The sequence below is a fragment of the Amblyomma maculatum genome, chromosome 2, assembly GCF_055883805.1.
Source record: "Amblyomma maculatum isolate TAMU_Amacu chromosome 2, ASM5588380v1, whole genome shotgun sequence".
Classification (NCBI taxonomy): Eukaryota; Metazoa; Arthropoda; class Arachnida; order Ixodida; family Ixodidae; genus Amblyomma; species Amblyomma maculatum.
Genome location: NC_139345.1, coordinates 94,591,137 through 94,616,220, shown reverse-complemented (window position 1 = coordinate 94,616,220; position 25,084 = coordinate 94,591,137). Strand labels below are relative to the sequence as shown.

General features: G+C 47.8%; 1 protein-coding gene across 1 annotated transcript; it reads left to right on the top strand.

Moving 5' to 3' along the window:
- The first annotated feature begins 209 nt into the window (after positions 1-209).
- On the top strand, positions 210-21,144 carry LOC146199295 (uncharacterized). Its single transcript, XM_084592094.1, has 4 exons — positions 210-230; positions 20,175-20,321; positions 20,481-20,630; positions 20,771-21,144. Exons 1-4 carry the CDS (start codon positions 210-212, stop codon positions 20,786-20,788), a joined length of 336 nt encoding a protein of 111 aa, XP_084448220.1. The 3' UTR covers positions 20,789-21,144.
- The last annotated feature ends 3,940 nt before the right edge of the window (positions 21,145-25,084 follow it).

Below are 25,084 nucleotides of genomic sequence, written 5' to 3'. Positions count from 1 at the left end.
CGTGCGTGTGTGTGTATGAGAGAGAGCCAATATCGCGTTATACCTTTAACGGCGGAGCTTAAGTGACCCCCTAATTTTTCTATAACGATATGATATAATATAAATCTGATTTTATGAACACAGCCAGTTGCACAAAGCACAAACACTTCGCAGTGATGTGAGTTGACTTTTCAAATTTATTTTCGTTTCAACCAAGTTCCTACTCCTCCATGTTGCTCGAAGCTTCCAATGTCAGCGCTTTCATATGAGATTACGGCTTCAAAGGTTTACTTTCTGACAAAGGGAATAAACAAGAAATCGACATATTTAAAAATTCCAGTGAATTTCGGGTAGCTGTGTATTAGCGAACCATCGGGTGACTCGAAAAAACACGCAAAAGTGAAGCGCACGCTTCGTTATTTTATCGGCCGCGCTGGCAGGTATAAAACCTGAGCTGCGCGCTCTGGACGTGGACCGGTCGAAACGGGCTGTACGTGAGCATGTTACAACACACTAGTAGGATGTCATCTCTTCCTGCTTTTCTAGACGCCGCGGGTTTGGCAGCCGCTTGATTTTGCAGCGTGAAACACGCATCTCGGGCGCACTAGATAACCGTATTGCTCTCTGCACCAAGCACTACCATTTCGTACGACTGTGAAAAGTAGTTTTGGTAATCAGGCCCGTGTCTTAAATCCACAATGGTAAATGCAACCTACGTACAAAATGTTTCAAAGAACATATTGGCACAATAGCTTTCGTTATGCATGCATTGCTCCTTCTCCCGTGTCCTCCATCGCAGCATAAGCTTATCCTTCAAGTTCACAAGGCACCATAGTGCGCAAAACAACCTTGCTGTTTTAATTGATAGCACATTCTGTGAGCTAGCTCCCAGTCAGAGGGACGTGCAGTAAGTGACCCTTGTAAAGCCGATTAGGACTGCAAACGAACGGTCGCATACACGCGTATACCTCGATTCCGTGCGCGTCTACGAGGGTGCGCTGGCTGCAGAAGGGCACGCAAGAACATGCTGGTATCATTCCGAATAGAGCTTGGAGCTAACAGCGACTGCTGTGATGTTAAAAGATGAAACAATCGCTTGTGAGCATTCCAATGCACCTTTCGGTGCATGCACGGGTTCTACAAAGGCGCACGTTGACAGCGTATTCGATGGGAGGCGCGGGCGGATTGAACAAAACATGGCCGCCGCGCACAGTTTTTGTTTCTTTCACTAGATGGCGCTAACTTTTGTAAAGCCTCTATTGAGGCCCAGAAAGCAGACGGTCTATGCCAGCGGGTGCTGACAGAGCTTGCGAGTAGTGCAGCTTGCACCGGGAACGCTGAGGGCAAGTACGACGCGTATCTGCTGGGTGATGACGGCTTACTGCTCCGCTACATCCCCCAACTTGATGAGGAAGAGGCGATTGCATCCCCCTTCCGAATCGTGGTCCCGAGGAAGTTGCGGAAAGGATTCCTCCAGTACTTCCATGACTCAGCGCTGGCAGGCCATGGCAGCGGCAGTAAGACGATAAGTTATGCCGTGTCGCGACCTGGCCAGGTATAAGAAAGGATGTGCTGGGTTACGCCCGTACATGTCCTGTTTGCCAGGTAGCCAAGCCTCGGGCGGGGAAACCCGCTGGCATGATGAAGCCGGTAGTTAGCAACTATCCGTGGCAACTGGTCGCGTGCGATATCATGGGACCCCTCCCTCGCTCCGCGCGCGGACACCAATATATCCTGGTAATAACGGACCACTATTCCAAGTGGGTTGAGGTTTTCCCCCTTAGGAAGCTTGTGTCAGAACAGATTTGGGAGAAACTGTTGGAGACATTCACTCGTTTCGGTTTCCCTTCCGACCTGATTACAGACAATGCCTCGTATTTCACAAGCAAAGTCTTTGTTGATTCCTGTCGGGCGCTTCAAATCCGCCACAGGAAAACGAGTCCCTACCACGCTCAGAGCAACATAATCGAGAGAGTGAATCGGAATGTTAAGAGTATGCTGGTCGCGACGACCGAGCAGCACAGAGATTGGGACGCACGGCTGTCCGAACTGGCTTTCGCCACTAGAACAACCGTGAACGGGTCGGTGGGTATGACACCTGCTTACTTGAATTTTGGGAAAGAGATAGCTTTTCCACTAGAGAACGCCCTACTTGATGCGGCGGGGCCCGCGCCCCCTCCGCTTACGCAGTACGCGGCAAAGCTCCGCGAGCGCCTTGAGGCAGCGCAGCGCGCGGCTCGTGAAAACCTCGATGTCGCGCGCATGGAGCAAGCGGACCAGTATAACAAAGGTCGTCGTCACGTCGTTTTCAACACGGGCGACTTGGTACTGAAAAGAACGCACCCGCTTAGTAACGCAGCGCGTGGTTTCGCCGCGTCGCTAGCGCACAAGTGGGCTGGACCGTTCGAAGTTACGGCACGGACTACGCCACTCACCTACCAGCTGCGGTTGTTGGAGAGCGGTGAAACCGTTAGTCCGGTGCACGTCGCAGACCTGAAAGCTTACCACCTTCGCAAGGACGATAACTGCGAAGCGGGGGAAGCTCAAAGCGATGCAGCGATCTCCCCAAAGTAAGGCGTACAGGTAGCAACCCGGTTCGCAACCGACGCTATAACCTAAGGCCAAGGTAGTGCACTACTTTGTCTAACGTCTTTGCTTCTTTCAGAATGCATTCTGATAAGATTTTGCAGCAGCCAGATGAACCACCGTCGCTGGGGCGGGAAACCGCACCCAGCGCATGGTTCAAGGAGGGGCCACTTAAACAGGGGGTACCCCCCCTAGTTTGTAGTGGTTTGTGGCCCATCATTGTGACCAGTGCGGCCATGCTGGCCGTCTTCAACGAATCTGGATTGGAGCCCGCTGCCCAGGCCTGGAGTACGGGCCTCAGGAAGCCAGGTGTGCCCGGGGCGGAAACGCCTGCTGCAATGTGCATCCAGCACGGCGCCACGTGGAAGGGGGTCAACGATGTAGAGCAGCAGCTCAGGGCCGCTGCCAGGCGTATCCGTGGCCGAGCCCAGCTGCGCTGTGACCCCGAGGATGTGGCCGCTGCCGGAGAGGGACCAGCCGGAACAGTCCCGCCGTGCCTGCTGCTTCTCCCGTCCCACGGACCAGCTGAGATGGCATCCCGCTAGAGCCAGGGGACAAGCCTTCATATTTTACGCCGACCCGGGCTCGAACATGGACATGGACCGGCTGTTGGCGGAGCCCGGGTCGGACGCTGATGGGAGGGAAGATGTAGAGGAGGAGGAGGAGGTAAACTTTATTAAAGAAGAGGTCGTAGGCGCGGGGTGGGTTGGCGTTCCCGTCCCCGCGGTGGGCTCCTCTTCTAGGCCGGACGCCAGGTGGCCGACCGACGATGTCGTTCGGCGACCTCTTCGGCTCGCTCCGTGACTCGGAGTTGAACCTCAGGGTCGGAGCTGAGCAGCGCGGCCCCCCACTGAGATTGGGTAGAAAGCTGCAGACTCTGTGATGGCTTGTCTTGATTACATGAGTATAGGATGTGTGGTGTGTCTGCCTTTTGATGTCCACAGAGAGAACAGACAGGGCTGAACTGCTCTGGGAACCATATGGAGTACATGTACGGATTAAAGAAAGTGTCTGTTTGAAGCTGCCGCCAGGTGACTTGTTGTGTTTTACTTAGAGATCGATGTGGTTCTGGGAAGATTTGTCTTTCTTTCTTGGAGTGGGTAGTAATTTCTTTGTAGGTTGTCATCCGCTCCCTAGCCGACCTGAGCTCAGGGCAGCGCACCTCCCGGTTAACTACGAATCCTCGGGCAAATTGGTGCGCTGCCTCGTTCCCAGGGTGGTCCGAATGGGCAGGGACCAAGATCAATGTGATAAGGCGGGTATGGGAGATTTTTTGTAAGATTTTGATGGCTGCGGAGTGGGCCCTTCCTTTTGCAAAATTTCGAATTGCGGTTTTAGAGTCGCTAAGGATGTATTTGGCAGTGGTGGAGGTAATGGCTAAAGCTATGGCAGCCTCTTCGGCCTCCTCCGGAAATTTTGTTTTATTGATTGTCGCCGATGCGAGGGGAGAACCTCGATGATCGACAACTGCCAGGGAAAAGGCATCTCTGTCCGCATGTTCTGCCACGTCCACGTGCGCCGTGTCTTTCTGTACTGAAAATCTTTCGTGTAATTTTTGTGCTCTAGCCCTTCTTCTGTCCGTATCATATTCTGGATGCATGTTTTTAGGCAGAGGACGGACTATTAATTGCTCGCGCACGTGTCTTGGAAGCGGCAAAGTGTGGGCCCGGGTCCCTTCATATTGTATTCCTGCTTTGTTTAGGATGACACGTCCCGTTTCAGTGCTTGACAGTCGTTCGTACTGTGCGGTGAGGTGTGCTTCCACCATTTCCGCTAAGGTGTTATGAATTCCTAACTTTAGTAGTGTTTCATTTGGGGTATTGCGAGGGAGGTTAAGCGCAATTTTATAGGACTGCCTAATTAGTGAATCCAGGTCTTCTCTTTCTCTAACTGTGAGGGTGACGTATGGTGTAGAGTAGATAACTCTGCTAAGAACGAAGGCTTCTACTAGTTTCCTGGTCTCAGCTTCCTTAACTCCTCCACGCCTATTCGCGATTCGTCTCAGGAGGAGGGAAATTTGGTTGACGGTGTTTTTCAGTTTCTTAATTAGTGTGTCGTTTTTTTTGGTTTGACTGTATGAGCATTCCCAAGATTCTTAGTGTTTCCACTTCTTGGATGGCCGCACCTTCCGCGTAGATTTTTATCGCAGGCGCTTTATTCTTTATTTGACGCTTTGGGTGTAGAATGAGTAACTCAGATTTCTGGGGGGAACACGCGAGTCCCGCGGCTTGCGCCTCCTCTACGACTACGTCTACCGCTTGTTGTAGTGTATCTTGTATCGTGCCAATACTCCCCTTGGTGGTCCAAAGGGTGATATCGTCCGCGTACAAAGAGTGTTCTAGGTCTGGGATTCTTGCGAGTTCGTGCGCCATTTTGATTAGGGTTATATTGAATAAAAAGGGGGAGAGGACCGATCCTTGCGGAGTTCCTCTATCTCCTAAAGTGAAGGTGTCGGATTTGATAGTGCCAATTTGAATTTTAGCCGTCCTATCGGAGAGAAAGTCTTTGATGTAGTTAAACGTTCTTGCGCCTACATTCAGCAGTGAAAGAGATTCTAGGATTGCTTTGTGTTTAACGTTATCAAAGGCTTTGGTTAAATCTAGGGCTAGGATTGCCCTGGTACTCCTTTCTTGCTCATGAGATAGGACTTCGTTTGCTAGTCTTAGCATCGTATCCTGTGTTGATAAATGTGGTCTAAAGCCGACCATAGTGTTTGGATATAAATTCTCTTTTTGCATGTGGGACTGGAGTCTGTCTAGTATGACGTGCTCTATCAGTTTTCCTATGCAAGAAGTAAGCGAAATAGGTCTGAGGTTTTCGAGCGCGAGCTTTTTGCCAATTTTGGGATGAATTTAACGATGGCATGTTTCCAAGACGCTGGGAGTTTTCCCTCCCTCCAACACTCGTTCGCAAAGTCCGCGAGGGCTGTGATAGAAGCGTCGTCTAGATTTCTGAGTGTCTTATTGTTAATGCCGTCCTCTCCTGGGGCGGATGTTGCACGTACCTTAAAGAGGGCTGCTCTTATTTCCGCCATTGTTATGTCAGCATCCAGGATGGAGTTAGGCTCTCCTTTATAATTGGGCAGGGACTTCGTCTCACGGGTTGTGCAGAAGTATTTCTGTTGTAGCGTGTCTATAATATCTTGATCCGTGCCTGGGTTTATGTTTAAAATTTTGGTGATTTCCTTTTGAGTGGTAGCTTTGTTGGATTCCGGATCAAGGAGATGCCGCAGAAGATTCCACGTCTGCCTCGTGCCTAGATTGCCATTCACATTTTCACAGATATGGCTCCACTGCTGTCTCGCTAGTTCTGCGGTGTGGTGTTGAATTTCTTTCGTGAGTGTGACGATCATGTTTCTAAGCTTTTTGTTATATTTTTGCTTAAGCCATCTTTTTTCTAGGCTCTGCCTTGCCTCCCACATGTGCGTAAGTCGGCTGTCAACCGTATTTACTCCTAAGTCATGTACTAGTTCCTTAGTGGCCTTTCCCACATCCGATAGGAGGGTCTGTGTCCAGTGTTCTAAGTCTATGATTGGTTCGTTGTTTTGGTCGCGGATAGTCCTAAGTTTGTCCCAGTCGGTGATTTTGTTTTTTCTGGGTTGGGGTTTGAGATTGGCAATGGTGATTTTAGACATTATGATATAATGGTCACTTCCCAAATTTTGTCTGGTGTTGCTCCAGCTTAGGTCTGGGAGATTTTTGCCTATCGTTAGGTCCGGGCACGTGTCCCTGGTCACGCTGTTTCCTATCCTAGCAGGTTGCATGGGGTCCGTGTATTGGGTGAGCCCTCTTTGCTGGATAAAATCCATTAGGGCCGTTCCTTTCCTGGACATAGTTGCGTGTCCCCATTGCACGTGTTGAGCGTTGAAGTCGCCCACAATTAGGGTTGGGTTTTGGCCTGCGATTTGGAGGGTTTTGAGTATAGCGGCTTTCGTTGGTCCAGCCGGTGCCCTGGGGTGGCTGTATGCGTTTAGTACGAACAGAGAAGAGGAGTTTCTTCGGCTAGGCAGAATTTCAATTAATATACAATCGAGCTCTACGTTTTCAATCTCGTGGTTAACCACGGTAAGATTTCTATGTACCAACGTAGTGGTTAAAGGCTTTTCTTTGATGTGACATGGCAGAACCGCCCGGTACCCTGGCAGTTTTAGTCAAGACATTCTGGGTTCTTGAATCGCTATAACGTCAGGTTTTTCGGATTGCGATTGAATGTGTAACTGCAGATCTGTTTTTTTGTTGCGCATAGACCTGCAGTTCCACTGCCAAATTGTTACGGTTTTAGGATTGGCCATTTTGCTGGGATAGATCGATTGGCGCCCCTTGAGCTAAAGGGGGAAGCCGGTGTAAAATTTCCTGTAAAACGGTGTCAATTACTCCGAATTTGTGATTTACATCCTGTATGTGTTGTTCGAGTCTTTGTGTTAAATTATCAACTCTTTGGGTTAGACTATCGAGTTTCTGGCTGTGCTCCTCCACTTTTTGTTCGAGTTTTGGGACTCTATCCTCCTCTGAGGTATTTCTTACGTCAGCTGCGACTGCTCGTTTTTTGCGAGGTGTTTCTTCCTTGCTAACTACGCTTACTGGGGTTTCGACTGAGGCGGTCACAGTAGTTTCCATTTCTGTGACTTCCGGCAATGGGAGTGGTTTCGAAGGTGGGTCCTTAGATATGGCGGGTGCTTTTAGTTTACTATTTTCCTCCTCCAAGTGTTTGATTCGATTCGTGAGAATTTGAATGTGATGGAGTGCCTGATCTAGTTTAGACTGTAATGTCTGCAGCTCCATCCCCTTCCCATGAGAGGCCACTCCTGCCCAGCTCACCTGTTTCGGCCCGGGGCTCTGAGTCCGGCTGCTAGTGCTGGCGCCTTCTCCATTGCTGCTGCTTCCGTTTCGTCCGCCGCTGCTGCTCCGTCCGCTACGGCTGCTGCTGCGTCCGCTGTCCAAGGACGGGAAGGAGCTCGAGCGGTCCTTCCTTTCGGTAGATGTTGGGTCGTCACATGTCCGTGATTTGGGTCTTGATTGGTGCTCCGACATTTTCGTTTGGTGTCGTTGAAATCGCTTCTTGCAGCTGTTATCGCCTGTGCGGTGCCCTCCTCCGCAGATAATGCAGACCGGGTCGCAGACTTCTTCTTTCAAGTGTTGGTTGCCGCAGTACGGGCACCGTTGTTGCGGTGGCTCCGGACATACGTCTCTTCTGTGGCCGACTCTTCTGCAGTTTGTGCACGCCTCTACTTTAGGAATGAAGGGGTAAACTGGGTACAGAACTCCGAAGTAGACGATGCTATCTGGGAGTTCGTCCGCGTCGAAGTGAAGCAGGAGGGACTTTGATGTTCTTCCCATGGTGCGTGCTTGAACGATGTCCGGGTTTCTTTTTCGGAATTCGGTCATCATTTCTTAGTGCGTTTCGCCATCGTAAGCCCTATAGATAATGCCCTGCAGGGCCCTGTCCGGAGGGGCGATGTACGACGTCATAACAATGTCTTTGCCTTCTATTTTAATTTGCTTGACTGCGACGTAGCGTAGTGCGTTTGCCTGCACTGGCGTCGATATGGTGATCACATTTTTTGCAGAGTTGGTTCTAGATTGGTCGTTTTCGGCCGCGGACGCGGTGACGCCGCTCGCTGTTGCGATCGCTTGTCTGATAGATTTCTCGGTGTAGCGCGTGATGTCTACGCCACCCGTTGGTCTGTAGATGATTTTATAGTCCTTCTCCGGGAGTCGGGGTAGCGGTTTCTTCGGATGTAGCGGAGGGAGAGGTTTCGCCTTCGGTTTCTCGGACTGCTCATTTTTTTTCTGAGGTGTTAATGACTCAGCTTTGGGGTTCTTGGTACGGTAAGAAACAATTGTCTTCCAGTCTGGTGTTTCGAATTCGGCTGGAGAAGCGTTCGTCCCAACTACGGCGTATTCCATGACTGCCGCCGTGGCGTTCGCGCCGCACTAGGCCTGGCGTTCGGGTAAGCAAGGGCGCCGGAGCGACGCTGGATTTAGACAGTCGGAGCTCGGTCTCCCGAGCTCCGATTTGCGTAAAAAAAGGTCTTGAAATGTGCCTTGTACACTCACGGTTCTTGTCCGTGTGTCGCAGTCGACGTATCCGGGTGTTGTCCCTTGTAGCAGGTGCTCGAAACGCGGAGCCCATACGAAGCACATGCGCCTCCGTTGGCCCCCTAGCGGGTCCTCCGGGAAGATGTAGGGCTCGTGGCGCGCCGCGCATTCGAAGGCCGCGCCACTTCCCAATGCTCCCTGCGCGGTGCCCGTTTCCCTCTCCCCGCTCGCTCGGGGATAACCGGTCCCGCGCGAGGGGGCTATAGACCGTTTTCGCGGCGAGGAGGAAAATAGCATCAAACCGGAACGCGCTGCACGGCTCCTCCTGTCTGGTATGTGAGGACGCGGGGACAGCAGCGGGGGCGGCAGGGCATTCTACGGAGAAAGGGCACACGTTGCAGTCTTTTGCACACAGAGTGTCTTCAATAGCCGCAAAGTATCTAAGCCGATCAGCTGATGTGAGCGATGTGCTTTCTTTCCCTATATGTTCTTTCTTCTTTCGCCCCTTTCTTTCCTTCATTTCCTAGATCGTTTCATTTCCGCCGGCCGCAGTTTAGCTGCTAAGAGCTGCCGCGGTTAGCACAATCCTTTTTTTTTTACTCAGTTGCTTGCATTAAAAAAAATAACCAAAATGAGCTGATTAACAGAAGATAAAGGATTAACAGCGGTGGTATGCGTGTGTGTCGCTCTACACTGTTCCACTTGCAACTCACTCAATTGGGCTAAGACGAGCAGCTCTGGTAGCCTTTCGTGCGAGTTCCGAACACTGTTTGTCGAGTAGGGACCGGAAAAACTGAATACCCGTGCAACAATGGCAGTCTTTGGGCAACAAGCGGATGATATTCCTTGCGGCAAATATTTCTGAGATGCTGCCAGGTAAAGAAGAACTATTTCGATTCAGTCACCTGATGTTAATGCAAGTATGAAAGAACCTGTCCCACTTGAAGACAACGATATACTAATAAATTGGTTAACTTATTTAGTGAAACAGTGCTACAATATTTTTTTTTTTGAAAACACGCATCTCGTAAGATTTTGCTACCGATAATAAAGGGGAATATGATCATAGGAATAGCAGCGATTGGTTGCAGTAAACAAACCTTGCGACGAAAAATGGACTATATAATTGTTGTCAAAAGCAACTTTTGATGAGGTCATTATGGGACATAATTTAAGGTCACTATTTCATAGGTATCAATTGTCAATTTTATCTTGTATTTGGATGTCAGCATGACGGCAGCGTCAGACAAACGCAACTAACCCCCAGTCAGAGAAATTGCAGGATAGCAGCTCCCACCATTGACAAGTCATCGCCACTCCCCGCACATACCGGCAAACAGGTGGTTGAGTCATGTAGGCAATGCTGAAATCCGATTGCCTGGTAGTGGACGCTTGAACACACTGCCTGATTGTCACCCAACAAAAGTAGCCAGGATAGATTAAATGGATCCGAAATGGATAACCCCAGTGGAGGTGTGGGAACTTCCGTAGTAACCGCTCAAGCAGTAAAGAGTATATGAATGATCGGTTGACCCAACAAATGTAGCGCGATCGGCATTGCTCCTAAACGTGACATGAAACAGCCACATTCGCTTGTTTTTTTTCCCTCAGATTGTTACAGTAAGCCGTTTCTAGAAATCATTTAAGAATAAAAAGTGGATCGAAAGCTGCCCTAGCTCGCGGCCAGTGGTGCGCCGCCGCCTCTCTGTGCCACATCAAAGGTACACACTAATTGTAATCAGGCTTGTAGCCTTCAGCCAACCTGATCAGGAACATAATGGTTTGTCATTTCTGACCGAATAGCTTCGCTGCCACTGAGAATTTCTTTTTCTTTCAGCTAGGTACTTTCAGAAAGCAAAACATTGCACGGGAAAGTTCCAAAATGGCAATTTGCGCTACTTGTCGCCTGTTCCGCGGATGGGACCCCACATACCAGCATGGCGGTTGTTCACAACTCGGTCGCTAGATGGCGCCACATACACAAAATGGCAGCGCCCATGATAAAACGGTCTTATGTTTGCAAACAAACAAGACGATCGAGGTGGCGCTGCTCTCGTCAGCGATCCGACGGTAGGCAAAAAGCACGACCGCGGCCGGAGTACAGTGGCTAACCGCGGTGCACTGTGGCCGAGCTTGTCAAGGCCGTGTTATTGTGATTTGCAGGCGCCTTCTAGGCAGACGAAGTGGCCATATGTGCTAGTATTTCGTGAGCCTCAGCGGTGAGAACACAAGCGATACACTGAAAAACTCTACGTACACGGCGTGCAGCGTACGGACCCGCACGCCGTACCGATGGGGATTGGGTTCAAGGCGCACTAGAGAAGCGTTGCTGCCAGCCGGGGAAAATGAGCGACGTTGGCATCTGTTTTCTGTTTTCTCCCAGAAAATTATGCATGGAACGCATAGAGAATTACAAAGCTTCGGATGCTTACAACTACTTTGAGTCGAGTAAGCTGACGGCGATTTTTCTCGCTCATAAATAGCGCTCGCAGACCGCGTACGAATAGTCCGCTCGAAGTATCATAGCATAATCGGATGATTCTTCACACCGAACGGCAAATGAGCGTTCTTGGTAAGCACAGCACCTCGCTAGCGTCGAGTGGCTGTATGGTTAAGATGATTTAGGTCAGCGTGGCAACGGTAGCCTTGATACCGCACGGTTTGCGTATCATTGCGTTATTGGTTGAGATCACAACGCTGCGCATCTGTTATATTTGCTTTCGTGGGTGGCTGTCATCGTTAAAGGTAGCAATTTTATCACGGGTAGTCGCGCTGTTAGCTTGCATTACAATTACGAGCTGCAGCGGCTACTGTGGTTCCGTGTGTTCCGGTAAAAACGTCCCAGGAAAAAATGGCCCCGGATAAAACCTCTCCAAACAGATGCAATAAAACGTACTGCAAAGTCGAGCTTTCCCCTTGCCTGGTGCTTGGCTTATCCGCGATGATTTACGCTCATTCTAATCAACTTTCACTGTTTTTATCTTACATTGTGTTTATAGTTTTAGCGAACATTATGTATATTTTGAACCCCGCCATTTTATTATTTTTTTTTTACGTTCTGTAGTTCTGTTTACTAAAAACGTAGACTGAGTTTCCTTGTGTCTAGCCGTCATAATGTATGCTACAGTGCTTCTTTCTACCCGTCCGCTTGAAATTTGCAAAACATGGCACCGATGCCGTGTGTTCGCAAAGAAAAAAAAACGTTATGGCGCCGAAATTTGTGCTGTCGAGGGCAAACACGTGTCTCGAATGTGTAATATTAGCCGGGTGATTAGACCTATATTAAAGAGCGATATTTCCCAGTTTGGAAACTGGGAACTATGCACTGTATAATACTCGCTGGATATGTTATAGTGGTGGTTTTTTTTTTTGCAATGCTTTCTCGCCAAGTCTTCTCCAGTTCCTGTAAACCTGTAAAACAGCAAGAGGGCATAGTGCCCGAACAATAGTTACATCTATTCTAAAAAAAAAAAAAGGCATCCAATAAGATGTTCAATTTTTCGCGAAGTGAGTTCCGGGCAGATTTTCAGCCAATTTCTTCGGTGACATTTTTTCCTAGGGGCCGCTTCCTGATAGGACCTTTCTGGACGATTATTCCGGGGCTATATATTTCAGGGACCTTTTTTCGGGGCTGTATCTTCTGAGGAACTCTTTTCTGGGGCCGTTTTTACCTTCACCCGTGATTCCGTAGTTAGGGCGGCCCAGTTCGGTCTCGGCCACTGTGACCGCGTTTCAATGTAGGATAAACCCCACAACTCGCATTCGCAATCAGCCGCTGTGAATACAAATAAAAGCGCTCGGCATAAATACAAAATGCAGCTCCAATCCAAATCAGTAGCTGTCAACGTGAAGTGGAAATCTTCATCAGGAAGTAGATTAAAATAATTTGGCGTGACCGCGGCGAAGTTTAGCCATGCAATATGGTACATCACGGATCGAGGAGTGCTACACAGATCACTTGCGTAGCAGCTCACTGCGCTTACATACACAGCGAAAAAACGGGCTTGAGGAACAGTTTACAAAGGTAAAACATCTACGCATGCTCCAACAAAGAAACAGGCCTACGCATTACAACATATATAGGAGGTATTCACTGAGGTCGTACTACCAGATGGCGCGAGCATCGTCCCGCTTCGTCCGCCATGTCGGAGGTCGCCGGTGGCATCGGCGCGCGTCGGCTCGCGAAGTTTCAGGTTCGCTGTCAGGTGCCCGCCGTATATTGGAAGTGATCCGTAAAGTTTTATCAAACTGGTAAATACGTCCACATTCACTTTTCTTTGTTGAGCCCTTTATGGGCACGGAGTTTGCAGCGATATTTTGATGCTCCGGGACATAACACGCTGTTCAGTGTTGCGCCAGGTATCACCCGTGCAACAGCTCGACAGCAAAAGTGGCCGGTTACCCATTTAGCGAAAAACGACTTGCAGCTCGTTAAACCCGTTGTTGGCTGCCACTGAGGCAGAACACATTTTGAAAAGACAGCGAGCGCATTAAATTCTCCAATTCCAAAGCTGGCATGGCGGCGAAACGTACACTTCTAGTGGCGGTAGTCGGCAAACTGCCGAAGCTTCCACAGGCGCTGTTCCAGCAGTAAAGCGAATCAATGCAGTTCAATAAACGGCCTACCCAGAGAGCATGTTTTACAAATTTAGTATCGGCTACGTAGCTCTGCTTGAAATGCACATAACCCATGGAACCTGGGTTCGCAACAACGCGATGTGCAGCGATAACGCTTGATAAAGTTGTAACATGTCACTTGCAAGTCGGAGCTAGGAGGGGACAGCGTTAGCTGAGCGAACAGACACTTCGCAATGTGCTCACCCAAGCATCCTTGGCCGACCATTTACGTGTGGCCGACGTTCGGAAAATGGTCGGCAGCCTACTTAGTCGGCTAGTAAACCACGGCAAGCGGTCGGCCCGGAGGTAGCCGCCAGCCATTTCGGCAAGTAGTTCGCAGCGGCCTTTGGCCCGACGTTTTGGGCGGACTAAATGCCGGGCACGGCGCCAGGTTAATGGCAAGAGTGCGGCAATGCGTTGGCCCGACTGTTGAGGCGGTACATTGAAAAAAAGTTATGATGAGCACGACTGCTACTTTTTTTTTTTTAAATTTGCCTGTTACTTGGCTTTGGTTTTTCGCGATGTTATGTAATTTGCGCTTAGTATGGAACAAAATGATACATGCTATTCAGTGTAAATGTTTTGTTACATTAATTAATGCTATTGTTTGTTTAACTTGTCGCTCACATTTTTAGTGAACCTTATAGCTGTTAGTAAAATTATTTACCGAGTTCTGATAAACAGCAAGCCACAAGGTGACCGCGATTTCATGTGTGGATCATGTCATTATACTGTTTGCTTATTACGAAGCGCAGCTGTAGGTGCTGTAACATCAGTTATATTTTGGCGCACAAGCTCCCGTACACCCCATTTAGCCCGTATCACTCACTGAAATGCGTCCGCTATATGGCAGGGCACTTGAGTAGACGCAACTTCTCATTAATTGTAAGGGAGGAGAAGGCTATTGTGTAAAATAAAAGAAGCGGACAGAAGAGAAAAAGCACACGGGGGCAGAAATTATGCGTAGGCCACTGGCAAGCCTTGGCCGCGGCGAACGCTCCGGCAGGCAAGCAAAGAGACAAATTCTAAAAACACTACTTCGCAGCAGGAGAAGAGAAATGCGTACACGGAGGGAGACTCGGACGAAACAAAACCGACCTCACGCTCGGACGTTTCGAAGGAAGGGCGGAAAAGAGGGGGGAAATGGGAAGGGCAGGGCAACTGTGTCACCCCCGCAGCTCGAAAGTTGGTGGCGAGCGTTCCTGACTGGGCGAGAGAAGAGATGTATACACGCCGACTTTGAAGAGAGCATGCAGTTTTCTGGTATTTGTATACTATTTTTGAAGGAGCTCTTTTCGAACAAAGTTGTCTTACGATCAAATACATGAAGAAAAAAAAACGAAGGAAAATGATTATTGTCCAGGTTATTAATCGCATACTTTTTTTCTCAAAACAGTCTGGTAAAGCTAAGAGCCGCGAGAAAACGGGCCAGCGTCCTTGTCATTTGGTTTTGTTTCTTTGCGTGTGGCCCATTCATCCTCTTTTACGACCTGCCGGGGTGGGACGGGCGGCTCTTTTCATTTTTTTTTTTCGGAAGTCGGAGGGGCGCATTTTCGCAGCGAGCGGTCCGATTCTACACCGGAAACTACCCCCCTCTCCTCCCCCGCTTCTTGTCAACAGTTCTTGGAAGACTCGGCAGCTTGTGCTCGTGGGTGCGTGCGTGCTTTCAAGTTCATTGCAGAAGTGTAGAGCGCGACCAAGAAACGATCTCGAGCGCGCGAGGACGCTGTACGTGCGAACGAAATGTTGGAAATGTAAGCGCGTTTTCTAAAGTTGCACGTTATTAGTTATACAAGACAGTCAACTTTGTTACCTTCAATAACTAGGCGCTGGACAACCAGACCTCTTTTTCATTCGCATTTATATACTGTCAGGACAAGTGACTGTAGTAGTTTTCAACCGCTGTATCCTTTCAGTAACTCCGCCAAGCCATCCTGAAGCTCCTCCGGCGCGTTTGGACACAAAAATCGAAGATGCTCCGCTTTTTCTGTTTTTTTTTTGTTCCTTTTTTCTTTTTGCTCAAAGAATGGGAGTGTGGTTTCATAGGAACGAAACAGTTGATTTTTATTTATTTTATTAGTATTTCGCTTTTGTTTTACAGATTGTTTTGAATTATGGCTTCTATATTTTCTTGCTTGTTACTGTCCACTCCTGGTCCGCGAGAGACATATTTTCTCAACGCATCCTGCATATCAATATGAGTTTGAGACCCCTATGTTAGACAGAGTGATTGAAAATTAAGAATATTTATTGAGAGCTACACGAGGTACGCGCAATAAAAGAAGCTAATTGAAAAGAATTCTTTCCTGAAGCAGCTGCCGCAATTTCGGGTTTTTGTTGTGGCTTGCAGACTAACAATATGGAGAACTTTTAGTTTTAAGGCGTGAACATGTATCGGAAGTGATTAAAGCGAATTATCTGTCGTACGTACTAAGCCGAGAGATCGCTTGTAGAATAGCCCTGCATATGGAAGGAATGCTGCATAGGTCCAGAAACTTAAGACTTCTGCTTGAAGAGTACCGGGATAAGAGAGTAGAAACGATCATGACGTCATAGGCGTGAACTTCAACCATTTACATAGCAGGGAACCAAAGAAATCTTATTGATAAACATGGAAATAGCAAAACACACTGGGACAATAAATAATGTTTCAGTAAAACAGCAAACAGTACCGAACATATAAGGTAGCGGCAAGAAATATATAATGCAGTGAGTTTCTGGTCACACGTTGTATATCAATAATGCGCAGCTGCAACAGGACTCCCTCGGGAGCTCTGACCCCTTAACAAATTCCCAGACAGTCGATTGCTCGATCCTTTGTGCTCACACATATACGCGTGAACCGCAGGCTTGCGTCTTTCAAGACAAGCACCCAGTTCAAATCACTTCGATGTACAAGTGACCTTCCTGAGGTGGATGTGCCGCGTCAACAACCTCCGGATAAAGCTTTGCTCTCCAAGAACTAACAGCTGACTATATCTAGGTGAGACGCACTAGCATGGGGAACAGTAGACAACGGGGTCACCGAAAGAATACGATCGACCGCGTTCCTATTCTGCCAAATGATCAATCCCACGGACTTCACTACACGATGTTTGAACGCTTCGCGCGGCCTTCCACTGTGCGACGATAAAGCTCGCGGCGCTAGGTAGCGGAATGTCCAAGCTGCGACGCAGTCCTTAAGGACACGTGTATGAGACTCGACCTGACCAAAGTTGATGCTGTGCGGATCAATATGCCAGCTGTAAAGCCTGTCTTAATTTGGTGGGGATCGAATACGCCACACTCAGTGCGCCACCGAAAGTCTCTTAGAGCATGCGGGAGATAGGGTGCAACAGGCGTCTCCCACTTCGCATACGTTTGGCACATATGTATAGGGGCGCAGAATAGCAGAGCACTTCGCAGAGATTAGATACTGCTATGGCTATCCATGCTCCGTCTACAAACATCTCCTCTAACTATGCGAACACGTGCGCCTGCTTCCCCTGACCATGCACTACAAGCATCTGCCTTCTACTTCCAAGCCAGTATAATAGTTAAGGCCGCCCAACTTAACCTATGTGATCCACTAACTCGGATACCCAATAGCGCACAACAAAGGGCATAATGAAGACAAGGCGGAACCCAGATAGGCGCCACCACCTAGCTATAGTGAAAATATAATCAAAGTAGATTGACTTTGCAAGAGGAATCCACAAGAAAACACGTGCTAAGCCATGCAGGGTCGTATCATTGGGAGGCTGGATCAATAAACAATCAAGGAACACAGATGTGGGAAAGTTGGCACCTGTGTGCACTAGGCTTTATCAGAAGTTTCGCGCATACGTTAATTAGCTATAACTTTAGGATGAACAAGATGTCCGAGATTATTGAGTTAATAGTCGATCCCGACATCGGCACGAAGCCGTGTGTGACGCATGCACGTACGCACGCACGCACGCACTTACGCACGTCTGCAGTCGCACAGAGTAAATTGTTCCACGACCTTACACAGTAGTACGATGGAATAGTTAATAATATTTGAAAGAAGGAAATAAAAATTAGGGGGACGCTCAAGCTTCCCCTTAACATTCGACGGGATACAACGCCTTCTCATTCTTCTCTCTATCTCTCTTTTTCGGTGGACAACCGCAGTTAATTGTAAATTGGTTATAGGAAAGTAAAGGCGCAGCATCTGTCACAGATCCCGGTGGGAACCTGGACCGTATCTCCATATTTACTACCACATTCCGAATATTTCAGACAAAACCCGACGATACTCAAGCGAAAACCAGGTTAGCGAGGTGGCTTTTGGACCAAATGAGCTGTAACGCTTCGCATATATACATATATGCTGCACTCTCGATAGACGAAACTCGAGTATATTGCCGACATGAGGATAAATGGAACAGCTTGGGACAAATATTTGCCCGCCTCAGTTAAAACACGGGGATTAGGAAAGCTTTATTCCTTCTATATCAATATGCCGAGGCCGACTGTCTTTATCCAGAACACAAATGTGGTCCTGATAGTTCTCAAATAAAAATGAAAGGCACGCAAAGAGCCGATCGCCCGGACGATTCGCCTGTCGAACGTATACTTCCTGCGAACACAAGCATTGTGCAAGAAGTAACCTTTGGTTCTTTTGAGAAAATTCAAAGGGATTGCGTTTTGAGAATTCCGCGCAACATGACGAGGATCGATCGGCTCCTGCACCAGTGGCGGTCTACATTGTTAAATTCTTCAACGTCAGCCTCGCACGCAGAAATATGGTATGAAATGCCAGAATATATATAAAGTTCCTCGAATCCCCTTTTTCCCAGCCGCGTATTCACTGCTGCTATATTATATCACTAAATAACATTGTGCATATCAAAGTAAAGTCTCCTGCAATACAGCAGGTTTCCCCTCTACGTTCCATGAGGCAGTCGGCTTAGCAGGAGAAAAGTGGAAAATTCGTATCATTGAAACAGCTATTTTTATGCAACATTGAGTTATACCGCGTGCATGATATATATTGACACTATATCATTTGAGCCTGCTGATAGCATTATACATTGCGCAACAGAAGGTGAAATTAACTGTTATTTATACATATTTTGAAATAAAGCTTTAACCGCGCGCTAATTGAGCCGCGGTGGGTATGATATACTCTGTAGTTGATCGCGAGTTGTCATGAACTTATGCTTGAATTTGTGAACTTGTAGGCGCTGATTGTCTGTTCGAAGCATACTTAGTATTAAGTGCCTAAGATTTGCGCGGTAACTGCTATGAACCTACGAATGTAATTGTCCATTTTTTTTTATGGTTAAATGGTAACCTCTGAATTTAAACAACCTCATCATAAAGTTAACCTATAACGTAACCCTAAGCAAACCCACGGTAAACCGAAGAGATCACGTGCCTTTAAGGTTTATATGTTAACCGTCAATTACTTTTGCCAGTGCCCTCGAAACCTATCAATCCTAAACGCCCTTAAATTCGTTTCGCAGCCTCCGTGAGTTTACATTTCGTACGGGGTCAAGAAAAGAGACGGTGAGCTTTTATGAGCTTTCATCCGGATCCGGTGCACTTTGCCCTGCGACCTTCTACTGATTTTCATGCATCCCTAAAACAAATGGACAAAATATATTTTTGTCAGAAACTTGCAGCAGTTACTATGTGGTTCAATCGGTATTTACCAGCTTGAGCTCGAGGTCACGTGCTTTAGTCGAGCTGCAGAAGCCGCATTATGATGGAAACCAAACGCGAAAACGGAAATGTGGTTTGCGATTAATATGACAGCCCGAGGGACTCTAAATAACCCACGTACCGCTTTGGGAAGTATAAATCCGCATGGACTATGTAATCTCTGCAAAAGCACTCATAATATACAGTGTTCTGCAACTTAACCGTCTTGGAAAAGACGGTTCCGATAAAGTTGCTGAACACTATATACATAGCCAGGTCTTGCTATTTTGGCTAAATGAAGCTGCAGGTGTTCTACTGCCCCACACTTCGTTTATGTGGAAGATATTCGGTTAAAAGAACATTACATACATTCACTCCAAGCCATATTTTTTTCATGCAAAGAACTACAGCCGCTGGTATCAAGACGGGGGCTCTACAGAAGCCGTAGAAAAAGGAAAAGAAAAGAAATTACCTCGACGCTTCTTGAACGACGAGGGAGGGGGGGGGGGGGGGGCGTGAAAAAGAAAGAAACTGCTTCTCGCTGCGCGGGACCCGCTGTCCCCCATCGGTCCATCTCTTCTCCCTGCGGCAAAGCGGAAAGAACCACGGGGAGGCGAAAGGCTCGAGGCACCCCACCGCGGGGGGCGACAGGAATGCCGAAGCAGAGAGAAATAGCGGAAAAAAAAAAAAAGAATTGCATGCACCGCACACAGGGAGATTCTCCCTGCTTTTGCAGCTTCTCTCCCCCCCCCCCCTCCTCTCTTCTTGAGGTCACGTGGCCAAAAGGCGGGAAAACACATCCCGCGCGAGCTAAGATGCGCGGCGCCACTCAGTCGACGGCCAGCCTCCGTGAGTCCGTGTGGGCGCGCGCGATGCCTACTGCCTAATTTTATCGTGCGCTTTTATTTCGCGCAAATTCAATCTGTCTCAACCTCCTGCAGCAGTCAGCGTTTGAAAAGAACAGCCCATATATGCAGCTGATGATTGCAGCCGCTCTGTACAGATTCTTCGTGCCGAAGTTCACCAAAACATGCGTAAGTACATGATCTTTCGGTCTTGATCAGAGGAGCTTTTTGCTAGATTCGATATTATACTGAACATAATAATGTATTGTTTTGGAGCATATGTTCGTCTTGTTATATACTCCTTGCATCTTTCTTCACATATATATATATATATATATATATATATATATATATATATATATATATATATATATATATATATATATATATATATATATATATATATATATATATATATATATATATATATATATAATTGGTGTGGGCGCTGATCGCGCAGGAAGACTTGCTGAGCCGTTTGGAAACAAGGCTGCGGCTGGCTGCGGTGGCAGAATTGGCTCATTTTGCTGCAGTCTGGGTGCTTGGGTATCTCCTGTCCCAAAATGCTCGCCTTTTAATATGGAGGGACACTCACTATACCGATCAGGTAAGTCCAATTAGCACATATTTTGTTCGATACGGCAATACACTGCAACTGTTTCTGGAGCGCGTATATATATATATATATATATATATGCGCATCTTATTACTACGTACATTTTTTTTTTTATAATCGATGTGTGCGCGTTTCGCTCTGATTGCGCAGGAAGACGTGCTGAGCCGACTTGGAAACGATGCTGCGGCGGTGGAATTAGCTCTTTTCGCTGCAGTCCGAGGTCCGATCTCCTCTGCCCCCAAACGCCCGTCTTTCACTTGTTCACATCGAAGTGCATGCACTGACATGTATACCGACCAGGTAAGTCTAATTATCGCTGATTTTCTTCTATACGATAATGTACTGCAACTAATTATGTATTGTTTTGAGACTTATGCGCATCTTGTTACTGTAAATGCATATTTTGTAATTGGTGTGCTCGCCTTGCGCTGATCGTGCAGGGAGGCGATATCAGCTGATCTGGAAACTGACTTCGACAGTGGAAGCTCGTATCGCCGAAGCCCGAAGTCCTTGGTCTCCTCTACACTAAAACGCTGGTCTTTCGCTTCTTCATGGCGGTGCACTTGCCGGACAGGTATTAGCGCTGATTTTGTTCGGAAAATTCGATTATCCGACTCACATCGATGGGACGCATGCAACCCAGTTAAATGTCAAATGCTATCACTGATATAAATATTGCAGCACTTCTCGCCATAGGAGCGATCAGAAGCTGTACTAGCATCATCGCTACTGCCAAGCAAGCTCGTGCCAGGACTGAGTACAAGATTTATGCCGTGTTTATTATTATTATTTTTTTTTTGCTGCTGTAATGATGTATATACGTGAAAATTGATGATTGAGTGATGCGGTATGCTGGCAAGGTAAGTGAGCCAGTGCGTTCATTTGTGGATTTTGGAATTATATATGTGATGCACACAGATCTGAGCCGTTTCACATTGATTTTGCTCTGTGCGCTTGCTTTCTGGGCAAGCAGTTGTATTTTCATCGCGCGGATTATTTCCTGGTGCTTACATGCTCATGAGGTGTTCAGCTAACTTGTTTCAAGCTTTAAAAATTTAGAACGGGTTCTATAAGCTTCTAAGAGTTGGGCTGTCTAAATAGCCGTCTTGGCTGATGAGACAATTTTTAAAATAATGCTCGGTTGTTAAATAACGAAAATAAATCAGATGACTTATCGTTAAATATCCGGTCGCTTTTGCTGTAAAAGTTCCATCTAGTTTGAGAAAATTAAGCTGTATTCTACGGAATAAACTTATTGTAGGTTTCATGTAAATATCGCGGAAACTGTTTGTTCTGCCGCGTTGGAATCCCTCATACGCGCTCTATAACAAGCGCGGACACTTGGTTTTGCTAGAATTATTAAATTGCAGCATTAGCATGCAAGAACGCGCTTCGGGAGGATAAGGTTTGAGTGCGCTACGGTTGCAAATTGCAACATCATGACTTTAGCAAAACAAAGTGATCGCGCCTTTCTCGCGGATTCACGGATCCTGATTACCTATTGCGGCTTTGCGCTATTGCGTTTTCAGTAGGGTCGCATGAAGTCAAGCGCATAAAATATATTGATGTGATAGTGCAGTTGGTGGCAGTGAGCAGACATTATTTTTTTCTACCTTTTCACCCTATATTTGCCTGCAATGTAAAAGTCTAGGCGAAAAGGAAATATTTAATTAAAACACTTTTCTTCATACAGCTGACCAAGATGGAACCTGCCGCAGATCCGACCAGTCGCAGACATCAAGTGATCGACAGGCTGCCAAAAGAAGGAGACCAAGCCTCAAGCCCATCTTCCATATGTGGCATACGCGCAGTCATATATATATATCCACGCTTATTAAAAAGCAAATCGCGAGCTTTTTCTGAACGCTGTTGACAAATAAATTTTTCACCAAATACTGCAGCTTTTGTTTCTTCATGGCATCAGAAAAGCTACTGCTTTTCTTGATGCATTTGTATGTGCTACCCCGTTATATATGCCTGGGTCACGATATATTAAATGCATGGCATGATACCTGCACGAGGGGCGATGCCGGCCACTAACCGGCGTCGGGAAGCAACCGGCCGACGTACGGTCTTTCGTCAGCAAAATGCTAGGGCAGACGAGCGGCCGACCATTCAGTAACACTGGCAGACGGCAGGCCCACGTGCGGCAGGTGGTCGATCACGTCGGGCCAAAAGGTCGGGCCGTCGTCGATTGCCGAAAATCGGCCGACGTTAGGTCAGTGTCAATCCCCGACGCCGGCCCTCATTCGGGTGCCTAAGGTCGGCCGGCCACTTTTTGGTCGGCGAGAAAGGTCGGCCCTACCTTTTGCCACACACTTTTTTTTGCTTGGGTCACCTCTAAAAACGACACGCCGGTCATCGACACCCTCACGCACGTGTGGCTCTTGGCCTCGCTTTCTTGCCAAAAATTAACACATTCAAGCTTAGTACGTTTTAATTTCTTCCCCTGTCGCAAAACTTCCGACCGCACTTCACATGGCAGGCACCGATGTCAGGGAATTCAACGCGAATCAGTGGTCTTGTAGTACACGACACACCTCGACGAAGTTACCGCGGTCGTACGAGCCGGTGTTTTCACAAAGTCAAACATTTTGTCCAGACAGTCGTTTTTCTTGTTCCACGAAGTCCACGGGTGTATCCACTCGCTCGCATGGTTTTCGCTGGCGCACGCATAAATTCTGTAAAGGCGCGAAAGGCTTACCCCACGGATAAGAACGAGTTGAATACTACGGCTGGGTGCGGCGCCCACACACACGACCCATGCACGACCACGCGTATGGCGAATTCTGCGCTGGCCGCTAGCGCCCCTAGCGGATGACGTCACGTGCATACCTCCTATATGACTACCTCGTGTACATATGTTACCTGCGCACCCGCGCCCGCACCAGCACTAAAACAGTACCAAGATCCCATCACGCGTCGTAAAAAGGCCAAACTCGAGATATTCGCGACCTTTGATCCGGTAGACCGCTCTGGCGTAAAGGTGAATAAGTTTCAGCTTAGCCGTGACGAAGTATTTGCCGCATATTCGATGAGCAGGCGTCGGTATCCAGCCCTGGCGCTTCACCGCGGCGGCCCACCACTGTTTACGGCGACCATTGTCGGCAAGAAACCTATGCAAGCTTACTAAACTTCCTCTTGTGTGTCTTTCAACACATGTCATAGCGACGCGATTAGTCGGCATGGTGCTCTGCATTCCCCGGCAGCAGCATGCCATCACACAATCACGGTAGGCAAAGCGACTGAAGCGTGTTTTTGCCTACCACGCGAAAGTCACTAACGACGACAGCGCCACCGCATTTTCGTGACGTAGCCGGAGTGAAGGAGGTCTATAGGGAACCCAAGCTCAAGTTTCGCCGCGCGATGGCAGCGCCGCATTCCTGGCATGGTGGCGAAATGTGAAACGATGGGACGTCGCCGGAGCAGACGCTCCGCTAGCTTTCTGTGCAAGTGCAGCGATCGAGTTGCGCCTGGCGGTTATTTGGCGATACAAAAACGCTTCCGCTGATGCGAAACGGAGGCAACGGAGGTACTAAGTAGCATTGTGTCATGGGTAGCCACAATAGTAGGCGAAGCGCCAAAAGACGAGGCTCACGTGTGGAACTTTGCAGATTTCATTGGAAGCGTTTCCACAAGACCTGTTTTCCAACCGCATGACAGCATTCTGAGAAGTCCCGCGTTCTTTGTGGAAACGAAAAGGGCCAATTTTCCCCTCCTCCATAAACTCAGAAGTGTTCGACAGTTGACAAAGACGTCGTAGAGAGGCATCAAAAGAGTACAATGGTTTAACACCATCTATACGAAGTGAAGGGGGTAGAGGATTATCCTGCTCTTCTCTCCGCGCGTGTCTTGCTTTGCCGATTTTCTGTGCTCTCTCCCTGCTTTGCGAGTGCTCTGAAAGCAACCAAATCAAAAGATATCCAGCGTGCGACGTCCGCGATCGATAATGCTGTGTGAATGTGCCCTACGACCAAGAAAATATCTAGAAACGAGGCCTTTTTTTTGGGGGGGGGGGGGGGGGAGACAGGCTTGGCTGAGCCGCTTTTAGATTTCCGCAAATTGGCCAATAAATGAACCAACATTATTATTATTCATAACAAAAATATGTTGGAAGAGTAATACAAAAGCGATCCTAATTATGGCTCGATTGACACTACTCGCACGGAGCACCCTATTCGCGTCACAGGTTTCGTAAATGTAAACCAAATATAAATGAAGCACAACCATTTAGTAAGAACCGAAATAAAGCACGATTGTAGTACAAGCTTGGATTTCACCTTCCCTTCCAGCCAGCGAGCCGGTTATGTCGCGTGCAGCGCGCGGAGCACGCATGGGCTTTTGAGACTGCTAGCGTTCGTGCCTTTGAAGAAACATCTCCTTCAGACAATAGCTTATTCTTCTACTGCAAGATTTGCTTTAGTAACATCGTAATAACAAAAACAAAACAGTATATAGATCTTATGCTACAGGCCAAAACAATAATCAACAAGCGAGCAATTTTATCTCAGAGTACTGATAATACTTCCGCAGTTTTTAAACATATTATATACGACAATATAGTTGCATAGCTGACTTACCTCGAGATAAACTTCCTACGTTTTCGCTAACGTGGGAAACGCATTCACAATCAATATTTACTCATCGCCGTCTGTCGTCTGCTCTACAGTGCTGACGTGAATCAAAATGGTATCGCCTATAATTACGTTTCCTCCATAGAAATACGCGGCAGGTTGTCCAATAATCAAGACGGA

Bases quoted from the DNA above. Each gene is read 5' to 3' on its own strand.
- LOC146199295 (XM_084592094.1), top strand. From the start codon at position 210: ATGTTGCTCGAAGCTTCCAAT. The intron at 231-20,174 runs GTCAGCGCTTTC...CTGATCGCGCAG, and splicing joins TGTTGCTCGAAGCTTCCAAT to GAAGACTTGCTGAGCCGTTT. The intron at 20,322-20,480 runs GTAAGTCCAATT...CTGATTGCGCAG, and splicing joins ACACTCACTATACCGATCAG to GAAGACGTGCTGAGCCGACT.